Here is a 17,078-nt window from a genome sequence, read left to right on the forward strand (position 1 = left end):
TGCAGGAGAACATGTCGGTAGGTATCCGCGTGATGGCAGCAAAAATTTGAAATCTATACTTGAACTTAAATACCCAATGACTGCATGAACAGAGGGAATATAGTTATGGCTCTGTCTCTAGTCAGCGGGAAACGCAGTTTAGGATTTAAAAAACAGCTGCAACACGCTTCTGGTCAAGAGATGCCATTATGGCGCTTGGCCTGATGTCCGTGGCAGGAGGAGGGAGCTTTACAAGCCACCGAGCGAAAAATGTATGAATGGGGCTCATTTTAGACATACGGAGCAGCGCTTCTTGCAAGTAAGAGCGTAATTGGTGAAGGATTCTCGTTTCGAGGACAAATTAACTCTGCGAGGACTTCTTGGATGTATACTCGGTTAGGCATGCCACCATTAGGAAACTATATGTGAACCTAGTTAGGTCTAATTAAACAGTCATTGCCTTCCCTGCATCCTGTTGAAATACTGCCACCATTGCCAAAATCACTTCTGCCTCAGTTATTACATATGACTTGCCCATAACCATTGACAATCTGTTTCCTGGCTGTTTCTGCTTGACGAACGAATGGCATAATCAAAACAACCAACACATTATAAATCTCTTGCTACTAATTGCAGGAAATGACACAATAAAACATCCAGTAAATTAAGCAGAGAATTGCAAACAACATGTAGGGTCAAGGATGATTCAATTAAAAGAGAGAATTATTTTCTCCAGCGAAAAGCCTAATGATATTTTGCAGAAAATCACTAATTATTATTCTGTATGTTTATTTAATTCATCACAAATAATATTTTTTTTTTCAGACGATGGTCCTGCTGCTTCACAGTCAACGTCAGTATATTTTTGAGTATGACTTACTGGACAGACTGTCTGCTATCACAATGCCCAGTGTTGCCAGACACACAATGCAAACGGTCCGCTCCATCGGCTATTACCGAAACATATACAACCCGCCAGAAAGTAATGCCTCAGTTATAATGGATTACAACGAAGAAGGACTACTACTCCAATCAGCTTTCTTGGGCACAGGAAGAAGAGTTCTGTATAAATACAGGAGACAAACAAAGGTCTCAGAAGTTCTTTATGATAGCACAAGAGTCAGTTTTACATATGATGAGACCGCAGGAGTCCTGAAAACAGTAAACCTCCAAGGAGATGGATTTATTTGCACCATTCGCTATCGGCAGATTGGACCCTTGATAGATCGGCAAATATTTCGCTTCAGCGAAGATGGCATGGTCAATGCACGGTTTGACTACAGCTATGACAATAACTTCAGAGTCACCAGCATGCAGGGTGTGATCAATGAAACTCCATTGCCCATTGAATTGTATCAGTTTGATGATGTATCTGGGAAGATGGATCAGTTTGGAAAGTTTGGTGTTCTCCACTATGAAGTGATCAAAGTTATTTCGACAGCTGTGATGACTTACACAAAACACTTTGACGCCCATGGGCGAGTAAGGGAAGTACGATATGATGTCCTGAGATCAGAAATGTATAGACTTACTGTACAGTATGACAGCATGGGAAGGGTTACAAAACGGGAAATTAAAATTGGGCCTTTTGCTAATACCACAAAATATGCTTATGAGTATGATGGAGATGGCCAACTTCAAACTGTTCTACTAAATGAGAAGATTATGTGGAGATACAATTATGATCTCAATGGTAACCTCCATTTGCTGAACCCCAGTAACAGTGGGAGATTGACTCCTCTACGTTATGATTTAAGAGACCGAATAACAAGACTAGGTGATGTTCAGTATCGTTTAGATGAAGATGGCTTCCTCCGTCAGAGAGGAACTGAAATCTTTGAATACAGCTCCAAAGGTCTCCTGACCAGAGTGTACAGCAAAGGCAGTGGGTGGACTGTTATATATCGCTATGATGGTCTTGGTCGGAGAATATCCAGCAAGACCAGTCTTGGGAAACACCTACAATTTTTTTATGCGGATCTTAATTATCCCTCTAGAATAACTCATGTATATAATCACTCCAGTTCGGAAATCACATGCCTATATTACGACCTACAGGGACATCTTTTTGCAATGGAGATAAGTAGTGGTGAAGAATTTTACATTGCCTCAGATAATAATGGCACCCCTCTGGCTGTCTTCAGCAGTAATGGACTCATGTTGAAACACGTCCAGTACACTGCTTTTGGTGAGATATATTTTGACTCAAACCCTGATTTTCAGCTGGTGATAGGATTTCATGGAGGTCTGTATGATCCACTCACAAAGCTAGTACACTTTGGGCAAAGGGACTATGATATATTGGCGGGACGCTGGACCACACCGGATATAGAAATATGGAAGAAAATTGGCAAAGATCCAGCCCCCTTTAATTTGTACATGTTTAAAAACAACAATCCCGTCAGTAAACTCTATGACATCAAGGATTACACAGGTAAGAAAATGTCTGATAATACAATATTTTATTGAAAACCGATATCTACCGTACATGTTTGTGGAAGTAAACACCGATTGTGGGCAAATGTTTTTGCTATGTAGCGCTTTAACAATCATTTTCTAATGTATTGCTATTAACTATTTATTAATTGTTAGTAACAAAGTAAGTAGATCATTGTTATATGTTTGCCTATTGGGGGTAACAGCAGACAGCTGCTGGGATCCGAATGGATATGTCAGTTAGGTCTATAGTGAATGCTGACATGTTCCCCATTACCAGGAATTATTGACTTGATGTGGTCAGTAAGAAAAGGGTGATCATTATTAGGCTCTGGTCACATTTCTTCTGAGCCTTCCATCAGAAGTTCAGATGTATACACAGTTCTTCTGAAAAGGTATACCTCCAACTGAACTGAACATATACAGTGGCATACTTTGCCTAATGGCTTCTATTGTTAAAAAATCTGTAACATAAAGATACCTTGGCGTAGCATAGTGTAGTCAACACTATGTCATTCGATGGGTGAATGGTGCACTCTGGACATGTCTACCGTAAAATCTGGGAACCAAAATCGAAACCTATGCAGATCATAAAGCAGAATTCACATGTCCAACTATGGACTGTGATTTCATGATCAGCCATAGGTCTCCTGACCCAAACTTAACAGCCTCATGAGATTGATGATTTGAGGGTAGGAGAACTGCAGCTAACCTGTACATCGAGGTCTGTGCCAGTCCATGTTTCACTGACATCTAAATTTGGTCTTTTGTTCCACCCTACCCAAAAGCAAATTTTCCATCATACTCCACAGCGCTTTACAGAATTTACTATCACTGTCCCCAACGGGGCTCACATTATAAATTCCCCCTATTAGTATGTCATTTGTGAGGAGCAAACACACAAACTCCTTGTAGATATTGTCCCTGGTAGGACTTGAACTGAGGACCCCAGTGCTGATCCATCTTGCAGCCCACAATGCCAATGCTGCACAAAATTTTGAATGGTATAAGTATGCTGGGAAGTCTAGTAAATTAAAAGGGTTGTCTGGTCTAAAGAGACAAGTCTGCAGTCACTATATGTGACTGCAGACATGTGAATCCTCTCATCTCATGCACTGCGATGTCAGTACTGGGAATGGGTGTCATGTGCCCGCAAATATGCGATATGCATATTCTCGGCCAGAATCTGACTAGACTTTTTCCAGCTTTGTGCAATACGCTTGCATTGAGTGCACTGGAAACAGTCTAGTCAGATTCTGGCCGTGAATGTGCATATTGCATGCACACCACTGTTCCCGTCGCTTATACCGTAGAATCCTAACAGCACGCAGTGCGCACTGTGTGAGGATTCACAAGTCTGCAGTCACAAAGAGTAACTGTCGTATTAGACAGGACGACCCCTTCAATATTAATCTACAGAAAATTGTCTACATTCTGATTTAGCTAATGTAATTTACCGTACCAATTACATAAAATGCAATGTTTGTCACTTTATTCAATAGTTTTCTTAAATTATTCTAATTCTGTGAAAAAAAATGATATTCTTTTATTTCTGCCAGTCCTTCCTGTGGCACCCAGTCTTCCTGTATACAGTGCTGTATTATAGACTGTAGCGAGGGAGCTATAAGACATTCTCTTTTGTGGGTGACATTTCTTGTAATGAGCTATATAAATCCGAGGGAATGAAATAATTGATTTCACAGAGTGACATAACTCTTTGGTAATAGAACCACAATCATTTCAATATTTGTTGAGGTATTTTACGCTATCACTTGGGATTGTCGGCCTATGATTGCCTGGCCTCTTTGTATAATGTGGTATATCATAGTGCGGGTCTTGGGCTGCCTGTAATAAAATACAGCTCCCAGTTTGGCGCGCGGCTCTAAAACCTGTAATTAGCACCTATATATTTCCTGTAGACTAATAAGGCTCAGGTGTCTTCTAGATTAATGGACCGCCAGTTTGATGGCATTTGATTGCACAAATCTAACCCCTAAGACAGTTTGCCCCAGGCAGCTATTTCAATGATGTATGAGGGTTATCGCCTAGATTTCTAGGGAACGGCTGCAATGTGTTTGTAGATAATTGTCTACTTTTATAATGCAAATGTAGTGGCACGGCAAGCTTCAATATAACATCAGGATTCTGCAATATTATTAGCCGTCATGCTTTTGTAGAATTCTTTGGTATTTATATTCTTAGACTATTTCCCTAGAAGTAGAATATCACCATCACACCTGCACCATTCTCTATTCTGGCCCATGGCATAAAGAAGGTGAATATCATAAATAGCAATGTTAGGCTCCATCTGGTTTATTATAGTGTTTTGTAGGCCATATAGGATGGTTATAATAATAATACTGCTGCACCCCCGACCTTCTGTCTTTTCCCCGCTATCCCGTAGAATGTAAGTCCGCAAGGACAGGGTCCTCTCCCCTCTGTACCAGTTTGTCATCGTAAATTTGTTGTGGAAACTTGATTACTGTTAACGATATCTATAACTTCTCATGTACAGCACCATGGAATTAATGCCGCTATATAAATAAATAATAATAATAATTCCCATGATGGTATACATGACATGGTATGAATGAACAGGTCCCTTCACCTGATGACAGCTCCGGTATATCCCACCCTGCTCACAGTAGACCCAGATGCTTATGGATGCTTTGATCCTTAAGCTAAAACAGTTCTAATACAAGCAACTGACATTTCATTTTTTTCCCACTTCACAAGTTATGCAGAGCTTTGTTACTTCCATAAGTGATTTTGCCTTTTCCGTATTGCTGTGAAGGGAGGATAATTGAATAAAATGCTGTATAAATGAGAATTTCTGAGAGACTTGGCAGTCGGCTCTTCTAGAATGTTGCCTTCGTGAAGAATTCCTTTAATTCACACCGCAGTAGGGAAAATGGTCTCTATTAACCATAGAAATGAGATGCCCTCCTCCTGACAAAGGTGTATTGGAAACCAGCAACTTCCCATTTCTTTACTCAAGCTTTATCACAGGTTATTTAACCTTAGGTGGATGAGAAAAGCAGCAGCAAGTCCACGCCACCTGAGCCTCTGCTGGTACCCTGCCTGTAGGAAATGCCAATTTGCCATTCGTTTTGACGAATACAAAAGTAGATTGTCAAAGAAATGACACGGGTGATGTGTTTTCTTACGGTGTACAGAGAGAAAGTGACGTGTATGATCACACGCGATGGCTAATTAACGCTCTGCCATGGTATGTTCTCCATACAGAATTAGAAACATCCACAGCTGGAAAATGAAATGTGGGGGATACTTTACAAAATTAGTTCTGCTCATATAGGTCATACATCGTGTCTATTTCTGAGCATACATGGCCGTTGTTGTCACTGATCAGTGATTTCCTCTACTTAGCCGCTTGTTTCTGTATAGAGACTCAGCGATAGGTTGAGAATTCTGAGAATATTGCTCATATATGACATTTGTTCCTGGTTAGTAATACAATTTTTGCTCCTCTTTAGATATCAACAGTTGGCTGATGACATTTGGGTTTTATCTACACAATTCTATTCCTGGCTTCCAACACCCCAAAGTTGATTTATCTGAACCGTCTTATGAACTTATGAAGAGTCAGCAATGGGACGATGTACCGGTACGTTTCTTTCTTTACACACCTTAAAGAGTAAGCGTCGTTTTAATTTTTAGTTCTTAAATCCGTAGTACACATGAAAATAAGGATCTTTGTGATATATCTTATCAGAGAAATCTGCTTCTATCTCTGCCGGGAATGAACAGTCATCATCAAAATTCTCAATTCTGAGATAAAATCTGTATTCAGTGAAGACAGATTGTTACATTACTGAGATAGGAGAGAATAATGACTGATCAGTCCTGGCAGAGATAGAAGTAGATTTCTCTGATAAGATGTATTACAAAGATTCCTATTTTCATGTGTGCTGTTGATATATGAAATAAAAATTAAAACTACAGTTACGCTTTCAATGTAGAGTTGCCATGTAAAAGTAGCCACATGTCAATGCCAGGTCTAGTAATTTAGGCACCTGTTATGTCAGTGGTGAATCACAATCATGTGAATGTGGCCTTAGAAGCAATCATCAATTAATAATTTATGGCTTATATTAAGACTATATCATACGATCACTATAGATTGAAATGTAACCTACACATACTTAGTAAGATATTCTGGTTTCTGAAAAAGTGCAGTTTATTAAAAAACATAAATAAACTGAACTTTATTCACCCTCCCCTGATCCTACATTGGTTCTCCGCTTCTACTCCCCATTTTATTGTTAGCAGTGCTGACATCACGCCGACAGCGCTGCAGCTGATAAGTGAGCTCAGCGGCTATCCCCGAGCCGCTCGTTGCTGTGGAGCTCAGTGATTGGCTGCAGCGCAACACTTTCAGTACAGGAAAAATGCCAATGTTCTGGTACTTTGTTGATCTATGTAAGGTGCTCCAGACCAATACTGATATAAACATTTAAAGACTTACTATATAGAATGCCCAAACCATTATGGCCCTGCCCAGAAATCTCTGCTACTAGAGGTGTGATATCATGTTCTAAGCTCAGAGTTGTAGAAATCAATGATGGCCTTTATCTCTGACTTTTCCAGTGTGCTCTCCCTACATATATATGACACGTCATTAGATCTTTTTGAGCAGATTTACGTGTGCATGAAGTATAGCTGTCTTACAGATTTTGCCACAGCTTATGGAGCGCAAAGAGCGAGATCCATAATAAAAATGCTCAGAAAGAACTGACATGGTGTGGAATTCAATATCCGCACCTCCTGTCAGTCTCCATGCAGAAAACGTTTGCAGTTTGCAGATAAGCTTTATAAAATCTCATTCACGTTCCTGCCACTGCATTCTGTGGATTATACACACGCAAATATGCCCCGTGTGCACTTACCCTCGTCCTCTCCACCCTTTGTCCATTTATCTGACAGATCCACTATGAGTTTTGCAATTGGATTTAGAACTATGTTGAATCCCAATGAAATAAAGCTAAAATCCCACTGTAGAGTGATCATATTGTGAATCTGAGGCATCCAATACAAAACTGTCATCATTTCACTTTATTTGGGCTGTGCTATGCAGAGCAAGTCGACCAGTGTGTAATTGAAAGCCAGTCAAGCCAACTAACAAATGCACAGTGTCTATTAAAAAGATTTATTTTCCTGTCATCAGAAGCTGAGAAGCAATGCAGAGAGGGAATGTATCTGCATGGTTATAAACTAGACGTTGAGCGAGAAGAAGGAAACTAAGGGCGTCATACGGAACATCACGACTGGCTCAGTACATAAGTGCACCAAGAGTGGATAGTTCTTATGCTTTGATTAAGTGGCCCATAGATGCTTCATGATTCTGTTCTCTACAGCCAAGAGTGAGATAAAAAGGTTCTTCTGCCTCATATAATGCATTGCAGGATTTGCATGGGCGGCCATGTTACTCCTTTTGATATAGTTATAATACTCTTATAAGGGTTTTCCAATAACCGGTAACCCTCGTCTCTCAGCTGTAGTTTTGTGTAAAAAAAACAAACAAACTGTGCTTTGTTCATTATGCTTGAGATCTAGCGCTGAGTGTCCGCTATGCTCCCAGTGTCTGTTATTGTCTGCAGCACTGACAACACTTCGACAGCGCTGCAGCCAATCACTGAGCTCAGCAGCTATGAGCGGGTCGTGCCGTCAACTTGGGGACAGCTGCTGAGCTCATTTATCAGCTGCAGCACTGTCAACATGATGTCAGCACTGCAGAAAGTAAAACGGGGAGCACAGGGGGAGAACCAATGGTGGACCCGGGGAGAGTGAGTAAACCTAGTTTAATTAAAACAAACTGTAGATTTCAGAAAAAAGAATATTAAACAAACTGTAGATTTCAGAAAAAAGAATATTTTATTAAGTACTAGCTGAAGAGCCCGGCGTTGCCCAGGCATACTAACTATCTGTGGGTCCTGCTCTCTCCCTTACCAACCCCGTTCTTCATGTGCCGTCCCTTTCTATCCCTCAGCAGCCCTGCTCTCCATCCGTGTCGTGCTCTCCCTCCACAGACCCGCTCTCTCACTCCACAGCCCCGCTCTCCATACGCCGTCCCGCTCTGTCCCACCGCAGCCCGACTCTCCATCCGTGTCCTGCTCTCCCTCCACAGCCCTGCGCTCTCCCTCCACAGCCTCGCTCTCCATGCGCTGTCCCTCTCTCCATCCGTGTCCCACTCCACTCGCGTCCCCCACTTTCTCTCTGCAATCCTGCGCTCCAGCCGCCAGTGGGCGGGGCTATGTGGAGTGGGTGTGGCTTTATACATACACACACATACATACACTCAGCTTTATATATATAGATTTCTGGGTTACATTTCAGCCTATAGTGATGATATGATACCATAGTGAAGATATGCCATAAATTAGTGATTGATTATTGCTTCTAACATTGAGGACAGGGCCCTGTTGCACACTGTCCGGGGATAGAGGGCAACCAGCTTTCTACATTCATTTGTATGGCAGTGCCAAAAAATTGATGAGCAAGCTAGCCATTTTTTTGGAGCTTTTGCAATGACAGCGTCGTTCATCGCTGCCTCACTTGGGTTCCAGTGGTAGGATCTGCATCTAACATATTTCTGGCCTATCTTGTGCATAAATATCATAAATGTACAAGATGGAAAAATCCTTTCATCTTGAAAAGTCCAACTTTTGCAAGCAATTACTTGCTTCTGTATTTGTGTATGTTTCGGATAGACTTGATGTACCCTGTTAGCTCACACGTAGCTCCTGCTGTTCACATCCACAGTTCCTAACTACGTATATAAATAATGCAGAATTAAAGTAATTTGAACTTTCATTGAATCTGAATTTGCCCTCTTTAAGTGTGTTCCGTATATTCTCTATTTTAAAGCAATATGGAAATCAGATGTTCATTTGCCGCCTTAATAGCTGCTTACTTTATGCTTATATATTATGCATATACACAGGTAGTTCTTGCTACATGTAGTCTTTCTGTTACAAAATTATGTCCTCAAGCAAAAGTAAAGATCAATATATTAACACAAATTCATTTTAATATAATGCTTTGGTTTGGAAGTAGAAATATGGCATATTGGGTAGTATAGAAGCGGAATGCCAGTGGGGAACAGTGGTGGCTTTAATTTCACTTGTCAGAACAATGAAATATTGGTGTTAAATTTAATTGCAGAATTCCAGATGACAGTCAGTTTAATTGGTGAACAGATACATGCATTATGTGTTAATGACTGAGAAAAAAGTGACTGGCATTAATACTTTGCTGGGCTTTTCATTAGCTCCGGGCTACTAGCGACAGGGACAGAGGGAACTATCCATCAAACTTTGACAATAAAACAAATGTGAAAATTCCCCTTAGTACTATATATTAATTCAGCCAAATTTAACTGCATACATTCTGAATCCATATACAAGACACACTTTGTATGGTTTGTGCATTTTGTGTACTTTCATTATTAAGACTATATACATGATTTCTGAAATTATCATTTAAAGGTGTCATTCTAAATAATTCAATCAAGGCGGGAGGCATGATAATTAGAGTTGAGCGAATATGTTCGGAATCGGTCGCCGAATCTGAATTCGCCATATTCGTGCCATATTGGTACCCAATTTGTGCTAAATTTATGTTTAATGATCGGTTCCAAACATATTTGTTCATTTCTACTCCCATTGACTCCAGAGATGTTCGGCTGTGTTCGGCCTAATATTTGCCGCCGATCATAATCGGACCCAAAATTTGAAAAATTTGCTCAACTCTATGTATATGGAACATTGCATTTTTTATGTGGCACTTACTAAAGCAGACTAGCAAGGGCATAGTTAATAAATGTTTCCACATAGTGCCTCATTACTTCTGTAGATCACAATGACCATTGGGTCATCATATTGATCAACCTTCCCTAAAATGACATCCAAATGACAGGCCGACATTGGTAATCTGGAACAAGCGTAATCTATACTCTGTGAGCAGAACCGTCACCAATGTCAGCCCAGTTACAAAGGCGCAGTGCACCATTTTAGGAAATGATTTTGGTAATGAATCGGGCTAGTAATTTTTGATATATTTTACCGTATCCGTAATGTAAGATGGAGAGCATTGTTCAAACATATAATAGTACAATTATGCCAATAAAATCATGAAAACCATTAAAGAGTACCCATCGATTTCATTTTTATTAGGTAAATCAATAGTACACATGAAAATAAGAAACTCTGTAATACATCTTATGAACAAAATCTTCTTCTTTCTCTGACAAAATGGATCAGACATTATCAAATGTTACCCTGGTAAATCAGCAGCACAACCTTTGATTTTCTGTTCCAATATTCATTAGTAATCCATATATAATTTAATATATAGGGTGAAGTCCATGATATGACCATTTTTTTTAGTAAAGATTGTGTTTTGTTACTATAATTTGACTTTAAAGTCAGTATTTAGCTTTGGTTGGTGTACAAGCTTATAAAGATAAATGTGCGCCCGTTACCATAACATATTCATTGCGTTGTAAACACTTTTCTAATATAAGTAGAAAGGAGAAGCAAATGCACGGTGGAAAAAAGGCAAATTACTCTCTCCTATTGACCGTAAATAAAAGTGAAGTACACAGCCCAGTGACAGTTTATTGTGACTTGTGAAGGAAGAAAACAAGAAAATGACTTGTCCAAAATGTAATGCATTTCTATGACTTGCAAATAAATAATTTACAACGTAACTGTTTGTCTTTCAGCCACTTTCTGGAGTGCAGCAGCAAGTTTCCAGGCAGTCAACGGCTTTCTTATCTCTGGGGAAAATCCCAGAGATTCAGATAAGTAGACATAAAACCAGAGAGGAGAAATCGTGGCTATGGTTCGCTACTGTGAAATCGCTGATCGGTAAAGGAGTCATGCTGGCTGTCAATCAAGGCAAAGTCATCACTAATGTTCTCAACATTGCAAACGAGGACTGCATCAAGGTCGCAGCGGTTCTTAATTCTGCCTTCTACCTAGAGAACCTACACTTTACTGTGGAAGGGCGAGACACCCACTATTTCATCAAAACCACCACTCCTGAAAACGACCTTGCCACCTTGAGATTAACCAGTGGCCGCAAAACCTTGGAAAATGGCATCAATGTAACAGTCTCCCAATCTACTACTGTAGTAAACGGAAGAACTCGCAGGTTTGCTGACGTGGAAATGCAGTATGGTGCCCTGGCCTTGCATGTACGTTATGGCATGACTCTTGATGAAGAGAAGGCTCGGATCCTAGAACAAGCGAGACAAAGAGCTCTTTCCCACGCCTGGGCCAGGGAACAGCAGAGAGTAAGAGATGGTGAAGAAGGTGCTAGGTTATGGACTGAAGGAGAGAAAAGACAACTGCTGAGTGCTGGCAAAGTACAAGGATACGATGGGTACTATGTACTCTCTGTGGAGCAATACCCTGAATTAGCAGACAGCTCTTACAATATACAGTTTCTCAGACAAAGCGAGATTGGGAAAAGGTAACACAACGGCCTTGCTGAGGCTGCCAAAGAGACGTAACACTTGTGCTTCCTCTACGAAGGGAGATGGAAACTGTTTTGCTGCATAGTTATTTGAGCTTAGACTCTACATTGGCTCAAATATCCTCTCTGTAGCACAATCTGTACTGGACTCTGCGGATATAAGAGCCTTCCCGGGGATTGAAAATCCTGTTGGCACCCTCCCCATTGTTTTTATGAATGACCTTAAAGGTGATCTGCTTTAAGATAATATGTTTACATATGCATATCACTGCACTCGGACTGGAGAGTAAAAGCCTATAAATTTTGCAGTAGGCTCTATCTACGTTCATCCAGGCACTGTATTAAAAGACATAACGGAAGCGGATATCTGTACAGTGTTTCCGAATATTATTGAAATTGTCGACCTTTGCTTACCAAGAGTAGTTTCTCGATTTCTCGCTCTTTCTCTCTGCATAGGATGTGGTATATATCATTGTTCATTTTGAAATGTGGAGCAAAAATTACCGTTTATAGACAACTCGACTGCTTTTTCCGTGCTGCTTTCTAAACCAGACAAGGACAATAATTGGCACAAGTGACTTATGCTACCATGTGACTTTAAATACAGATTTTACAATGCCGACATGGTTTGCCTTGAACAAAAAAAATATTGCAAGTAGAATTTTCTGCAAGTTTGAGCAAAGGAATCTGTTTTTTTTTCTTCTTTCTTTTTTTTGTAAATTATGTGAAACAAGTTGTTTATGGATTTTTATAGGAATTACAATTTACTGTACATCAAATATTAGTCTCAGAGGAGTTAATTTATGTAAAAGTGTTTCAGAAAGTTTATATATAAAATAAAATGATAAAAAAAATGAATGTAAAAGCTCTTAAGGGTCCTTTTTCTATGGATAGTTTTATAGTCATTTCCATTCTTCGGATACTAGAATTAATGTAGGATTCCTTGGACCTATAGATTTGAAGGTGATCAAATATTAAAAGCAATTTTACAGTGTGAATAAATATACATAGAAATGGTTTAATTAATAAATAGAAAAAAAACCCTTTATGCTGCAAAGGGTACAAAAATTGAGGAATTTCTAGATCTTTCTGCTTGCCAGGTTATTGCGATGACTATCCTAGAAGGGATAAGCACCAATGCAATGTGAACTACTACCCATAGAGTAGCAAATTCTACATGTAGCAGGTGCTAAAGTAGTATGGGCAAGTGCAAGTTAGCAGTTGCCGGCCCTTCACTGATGCTGTACCAGATACCAGAACAAGGTATTTTTTAATATGCCTACTAGCTCATGGCTTACGTAGTCCTCGAGTTCATGATGGGCCCCGTATCTTGGCTTTGATCAATACTCGCGCCTTTTTGAAGTAGTCTGGTGTGTACTTCTTCTTCCCGGCACACTTGCTTTCTTGTAATATTTTCTGAAATCAATAGGATATGTTTGTTAATGCTCTTAGCCTCAACATTACATACTTTAAGTTGTGTTTTGTTATCCAAATTCTTACCGTATAGTTCTAATGCTGTGCAAAGATGTCGTAGATTGATATTCTAGACACCGGAAATCTCTGCATATCGGAACGTTCATACTTGCCAACAATAAAAGCAGTGTTACTTGTATACATTATCGAGGCTTATGTATCGCTACACAACTTCCAATAACTCTGCCAATTTATTTTCCATTTTGAATCTTGTAAATGTTTTTTTTTATATATATATATATATATATTTATTTTAATGCCTCTGTTGTTACAACTACTTATAAACCTTGGAGGTTTATCCATCCTTCTAATAAAAGTGTTTGCTTGAAAAGGCGATGAAACATAGTAGGCAGCCATTTCTTGTTGCAGTAACGTAAATCGAACCACATCATTGTGTCTCTCTGCTGTGGGAAATGTGCAGAAATCAAGAAAACTGTCAGCGGATAAATGTTGTCTGAGAAATCAGTTCTATGTATAATCTCATCTCACCTTCTGCATCCTTTGATATCTGCGGTAACCTTCATGCTGCTAGACTGACAAAATGGAGAGAAATGACCGTTTTGTGAGATTTCATATGATTTCTTTATACACCTTAAAGCAAATAGAGTACATTTACAGTAATGATAAACTTGTGAGGTCAGAGCTATATAGGATAAGGTTTTCATTTATTTATTTAATATTTTAGCTTTCATTTTGACTTATTTCTTGATATCTTAAAAGGGTATTCCCACCTCAGACAGTTATAACATATCCACAGAGTATGTTCTGTTGTGAGGCTCTCTACATTCATTTCTTGAGGAGTTCCAAAAACAACAGAGAAGTGATTATATAGCTGTTTTTGAAACTTTCTTTTAAATGAATGGAGATAGCCCCTTCTCCGTTCTGGAAGTCACGAGATGTGACCCCATTGTTGAGATGAAAATCCTAGAGGTGGGACATGCATCTCTCAGACATTTGTGACATATCCTGTGAATATTAGAGATGAACAGGTCAGGCAAAATTCTAATTCGCCTGTTTGCGTCGATTTTCCACGAATTTGATGTCCCTTGTTATGCTCTAGGGTTTCTACATTGTAAGCTATAAAAAAAAAATCCTTGTGCTCATCTTATTGATCACCTCTACCACGCCTCTGTTCCTCTACATTATTGCCACTTGTCCAATCCTCAACACATTTTCAGATCGTTAAAATACACGCCGTCATGATGTTGTGACCTTTCGCACGCTTGCGCAGAATCCTCCCAGGGATGTTAGCACGAGTGGTGGCAATCTGAAGATGTTCATGAAGACTGGACGGGTGACACAGAGGTCCTGGAGAGGTGAGTGGTAAGGTGAATATAAGGTTTTTTTATTTCTTACAATTTTGATTGCCTTTTTATGGTTCAAGAAAATTCTGGTCAGCGGTTGCGATTTTGCGCAATTCACATGAAGCAAGTTACTAAAAAAATCCATATTTTTTCAGAGTGCGGATTTTTGTAAAGTTTGAGTAGAATTCAATTCCATCCAGAGTTTTTCTCTTATTTCTAGTGAGTATGCAATAAATGTTCAAGATGAGGATACCCCTTTAAAGTCATTGGATGAGACTAGAAACATTCAGAAAACCGCTATTGTTGATGGGTTGTTAATGGTATTGCATCTCAGTCTCATTCATTTCATTGGGGCTGATCTGCAATACCACACACTCCATGCACGAGTGGGACAATGCTGTTGGAAAAAGCTGCCTTGTTTTTCTAACTTATATAGTGCCATCATATTCCACAGGACTTTACAGGCATCAACATCACTGTCCCCGATGGGGCTCACATTAAATTCCCTACCAGTATGTCTTTGGAGACTGGAAAGAAAGATGCCTGAAGGAAACCCAGAACTCTGTAAGGTGCTTTCACATTGCACTTAGTACACACTCGGTGGCCCTGTTGGGGCATACGTTCGAACCACCCGGCAAAGCGGTATTGGACATAAGTGGCGACGTAGGATATGATGGTCCTTTCTGAGCAAACGGGCATCATTTTCTAGTTGTGTGCCAAATGGAGATGGAGACTCAGATACAGTCTACTATGTCTGAGTGTCCTCCTGCAGTAGGCGTACACGCTCGAAAATGGGGAACCATTATAGCCTATGACTCAGTTGGCACATACGTCCAAATCCCGAGGGTTCAGACGTATTCCCTGACGGGGCCACCGAGCGTATACTAAACGCAATGTGAAATCACCCTAAGGATTCACATACATTTTTTGACCTAGTAAGAATACTATGTACGTGCATTGTATTAAAAATTGGGTGCGTCCATGTACAGTGGTCATGCACAGAACTCCAGGTATTTATCATTATCGTTGACAATGGAATCATCATTAAACAAATATAGATAATGAGCATGTTCAGACACCGCTCTACCACAAATGTATTATGCCAGCCAAAGACTAATGATTTCTGGTGAAAGTGATAGATGATTTGATGAGAACATGATTATTTCAAATGACCCGAGTGTCTTTTTACAAAGCTGTGAATTGTAACACATCAAATGATTTTCTACACATTTGTTCTTGTACTGACAATTCACCTCCAGCATAATCCAAAGGCCTCACAGCCATTCGGTATATCAGATTATTAACAGCAATAAATAAAAAATGAAATAATCATAATGTTCTCAATGGTTGAGAGGATATACGTTTATGACATCTAGTTATTCTGGTGGCATAAATATAAAGAATGTATTGACCTAACATGTACAATGCAAAATATGACTATATTAAAGGGGCTGTATAAGGATAGATTGGTGTGGTACTGACTCCCCCATAATCAGCTGATGTCGCCCACATAAGTGACTGGATATAAGCAATTTATGGAGCGGAAATTGCTGCAGCAAAGTTCTTCAGCTTTTCTTTCAGTGGCAATGGCCACTAAACGATTTATGGCACTACAGTGTTCCACTGCTTACATCGCAGATGTCAGGTGATCATGGGAGTGGTGGGTATTAGACCCTCACTCTTCTCATATATATAATATATTCTAAGGATAGGTTATCAACATATGTCTAAGAAAACTCTGAGGAAAACCACTCTATGGAATTGAAAATCCCTGTGGTTATACCCACCTATGAAGACAACTTAATTACCTTTATTTGCAGGACCTGCTATACTAGATAACTGTATAGCACGTCACCTTCATTAGTGGAATAGCTGGAAACAATTAACAAAGATTTTTATTTGGAATAAATATTACATGTTTATGTCTAGACTGGAGAATTTTCAATTATTTTCCGATAAACATGAGATTTACTCCTCACCTGGTAGGATCCTAAATTGGAATAGTTGCTAAGTGTATTGTAAATTAATACAAATGTAGACATTTAGAATATTAATATGGGAAAATCAACCAGTGATCACAGATGGAAGCAAAAAAAATAGGTCTCCATAAAAAAAGCTAGAACAGGTAAGTAATTTATAACTTTTATATTTAAGGTACATGCAATATTTATTTTTGGCGATGCCATCTGAAATAAGGCTACTTTCACATTAGCGTTTTTTAGTGCTGCGTTTCGTGCGCAATAGAAACGCATGCAAAAAACGCATCATGTGTTTTGCATGCGTTTGCTTTTTTAGGCGCATGCGTTTCTAGCCATGTTAATTCTTAAAACGCATGCGATTTTAAATGCAGGCGTGCACATGTCCATGTGCACGCCTGCGTTCCCATAG

At 39.5% G+C, this 17,078-nt stretch overlaps 1 protein-coding gene across 10 annotated transcripts in view; it reads left to right on the forward strand.

Annotated features, from left to right (window-relative positions):
* Window positions 1-13,720, forward strand: part of TENM3 (teneurin transmembrane protein 3) — a 1,679,324-nt gene extending 1,665,604 nt beyond the window's left edge. For all 10 annotated transcript variants that reach the window (XM_073577886.1, XM_073577891.1, XM_073577894.1 and 7 more), the window contains 3 exons: window positions 805-2,413; window positions 5,910-6,040; window positions 11,159-13,720. In XM_073577886.1, the coding sequence (XP_073433987.1) occupies window positions 805-2,413; window positions 5,910-6,040; window positions 11,159-11,914 (2,496 nt within the window). In that variant the 3' untranslated portion in view covers window positions 11,915-13,720. The remainder of the gene's footprint in view (window positions 1-804; window positions 2,414-5,909; window positions 6,041-11,158) is intronic.
* The last annotated feature ends 3,358 nt before the right edge of the window (window positions 13,721-17,078 follow it).

The sequence above is a fragment of the Dendrobates tinctorius genome, unplaced genomic scaffold (assembly GCF_039654945.1).
Source record: "Dendrobates tinctorius isolate UK_male_01 unplaced genomic scaffold, ASM3965494v1 ptg000008l, whole genome shotgun sequence".
Taxonomy (NCBI): domain Eukaryota; kingdom Metazoa; phylum Chordata; class Amphibia; order Anura; family Dendrobatidae; genus Dendrobates; species Dendrobates tinctorius.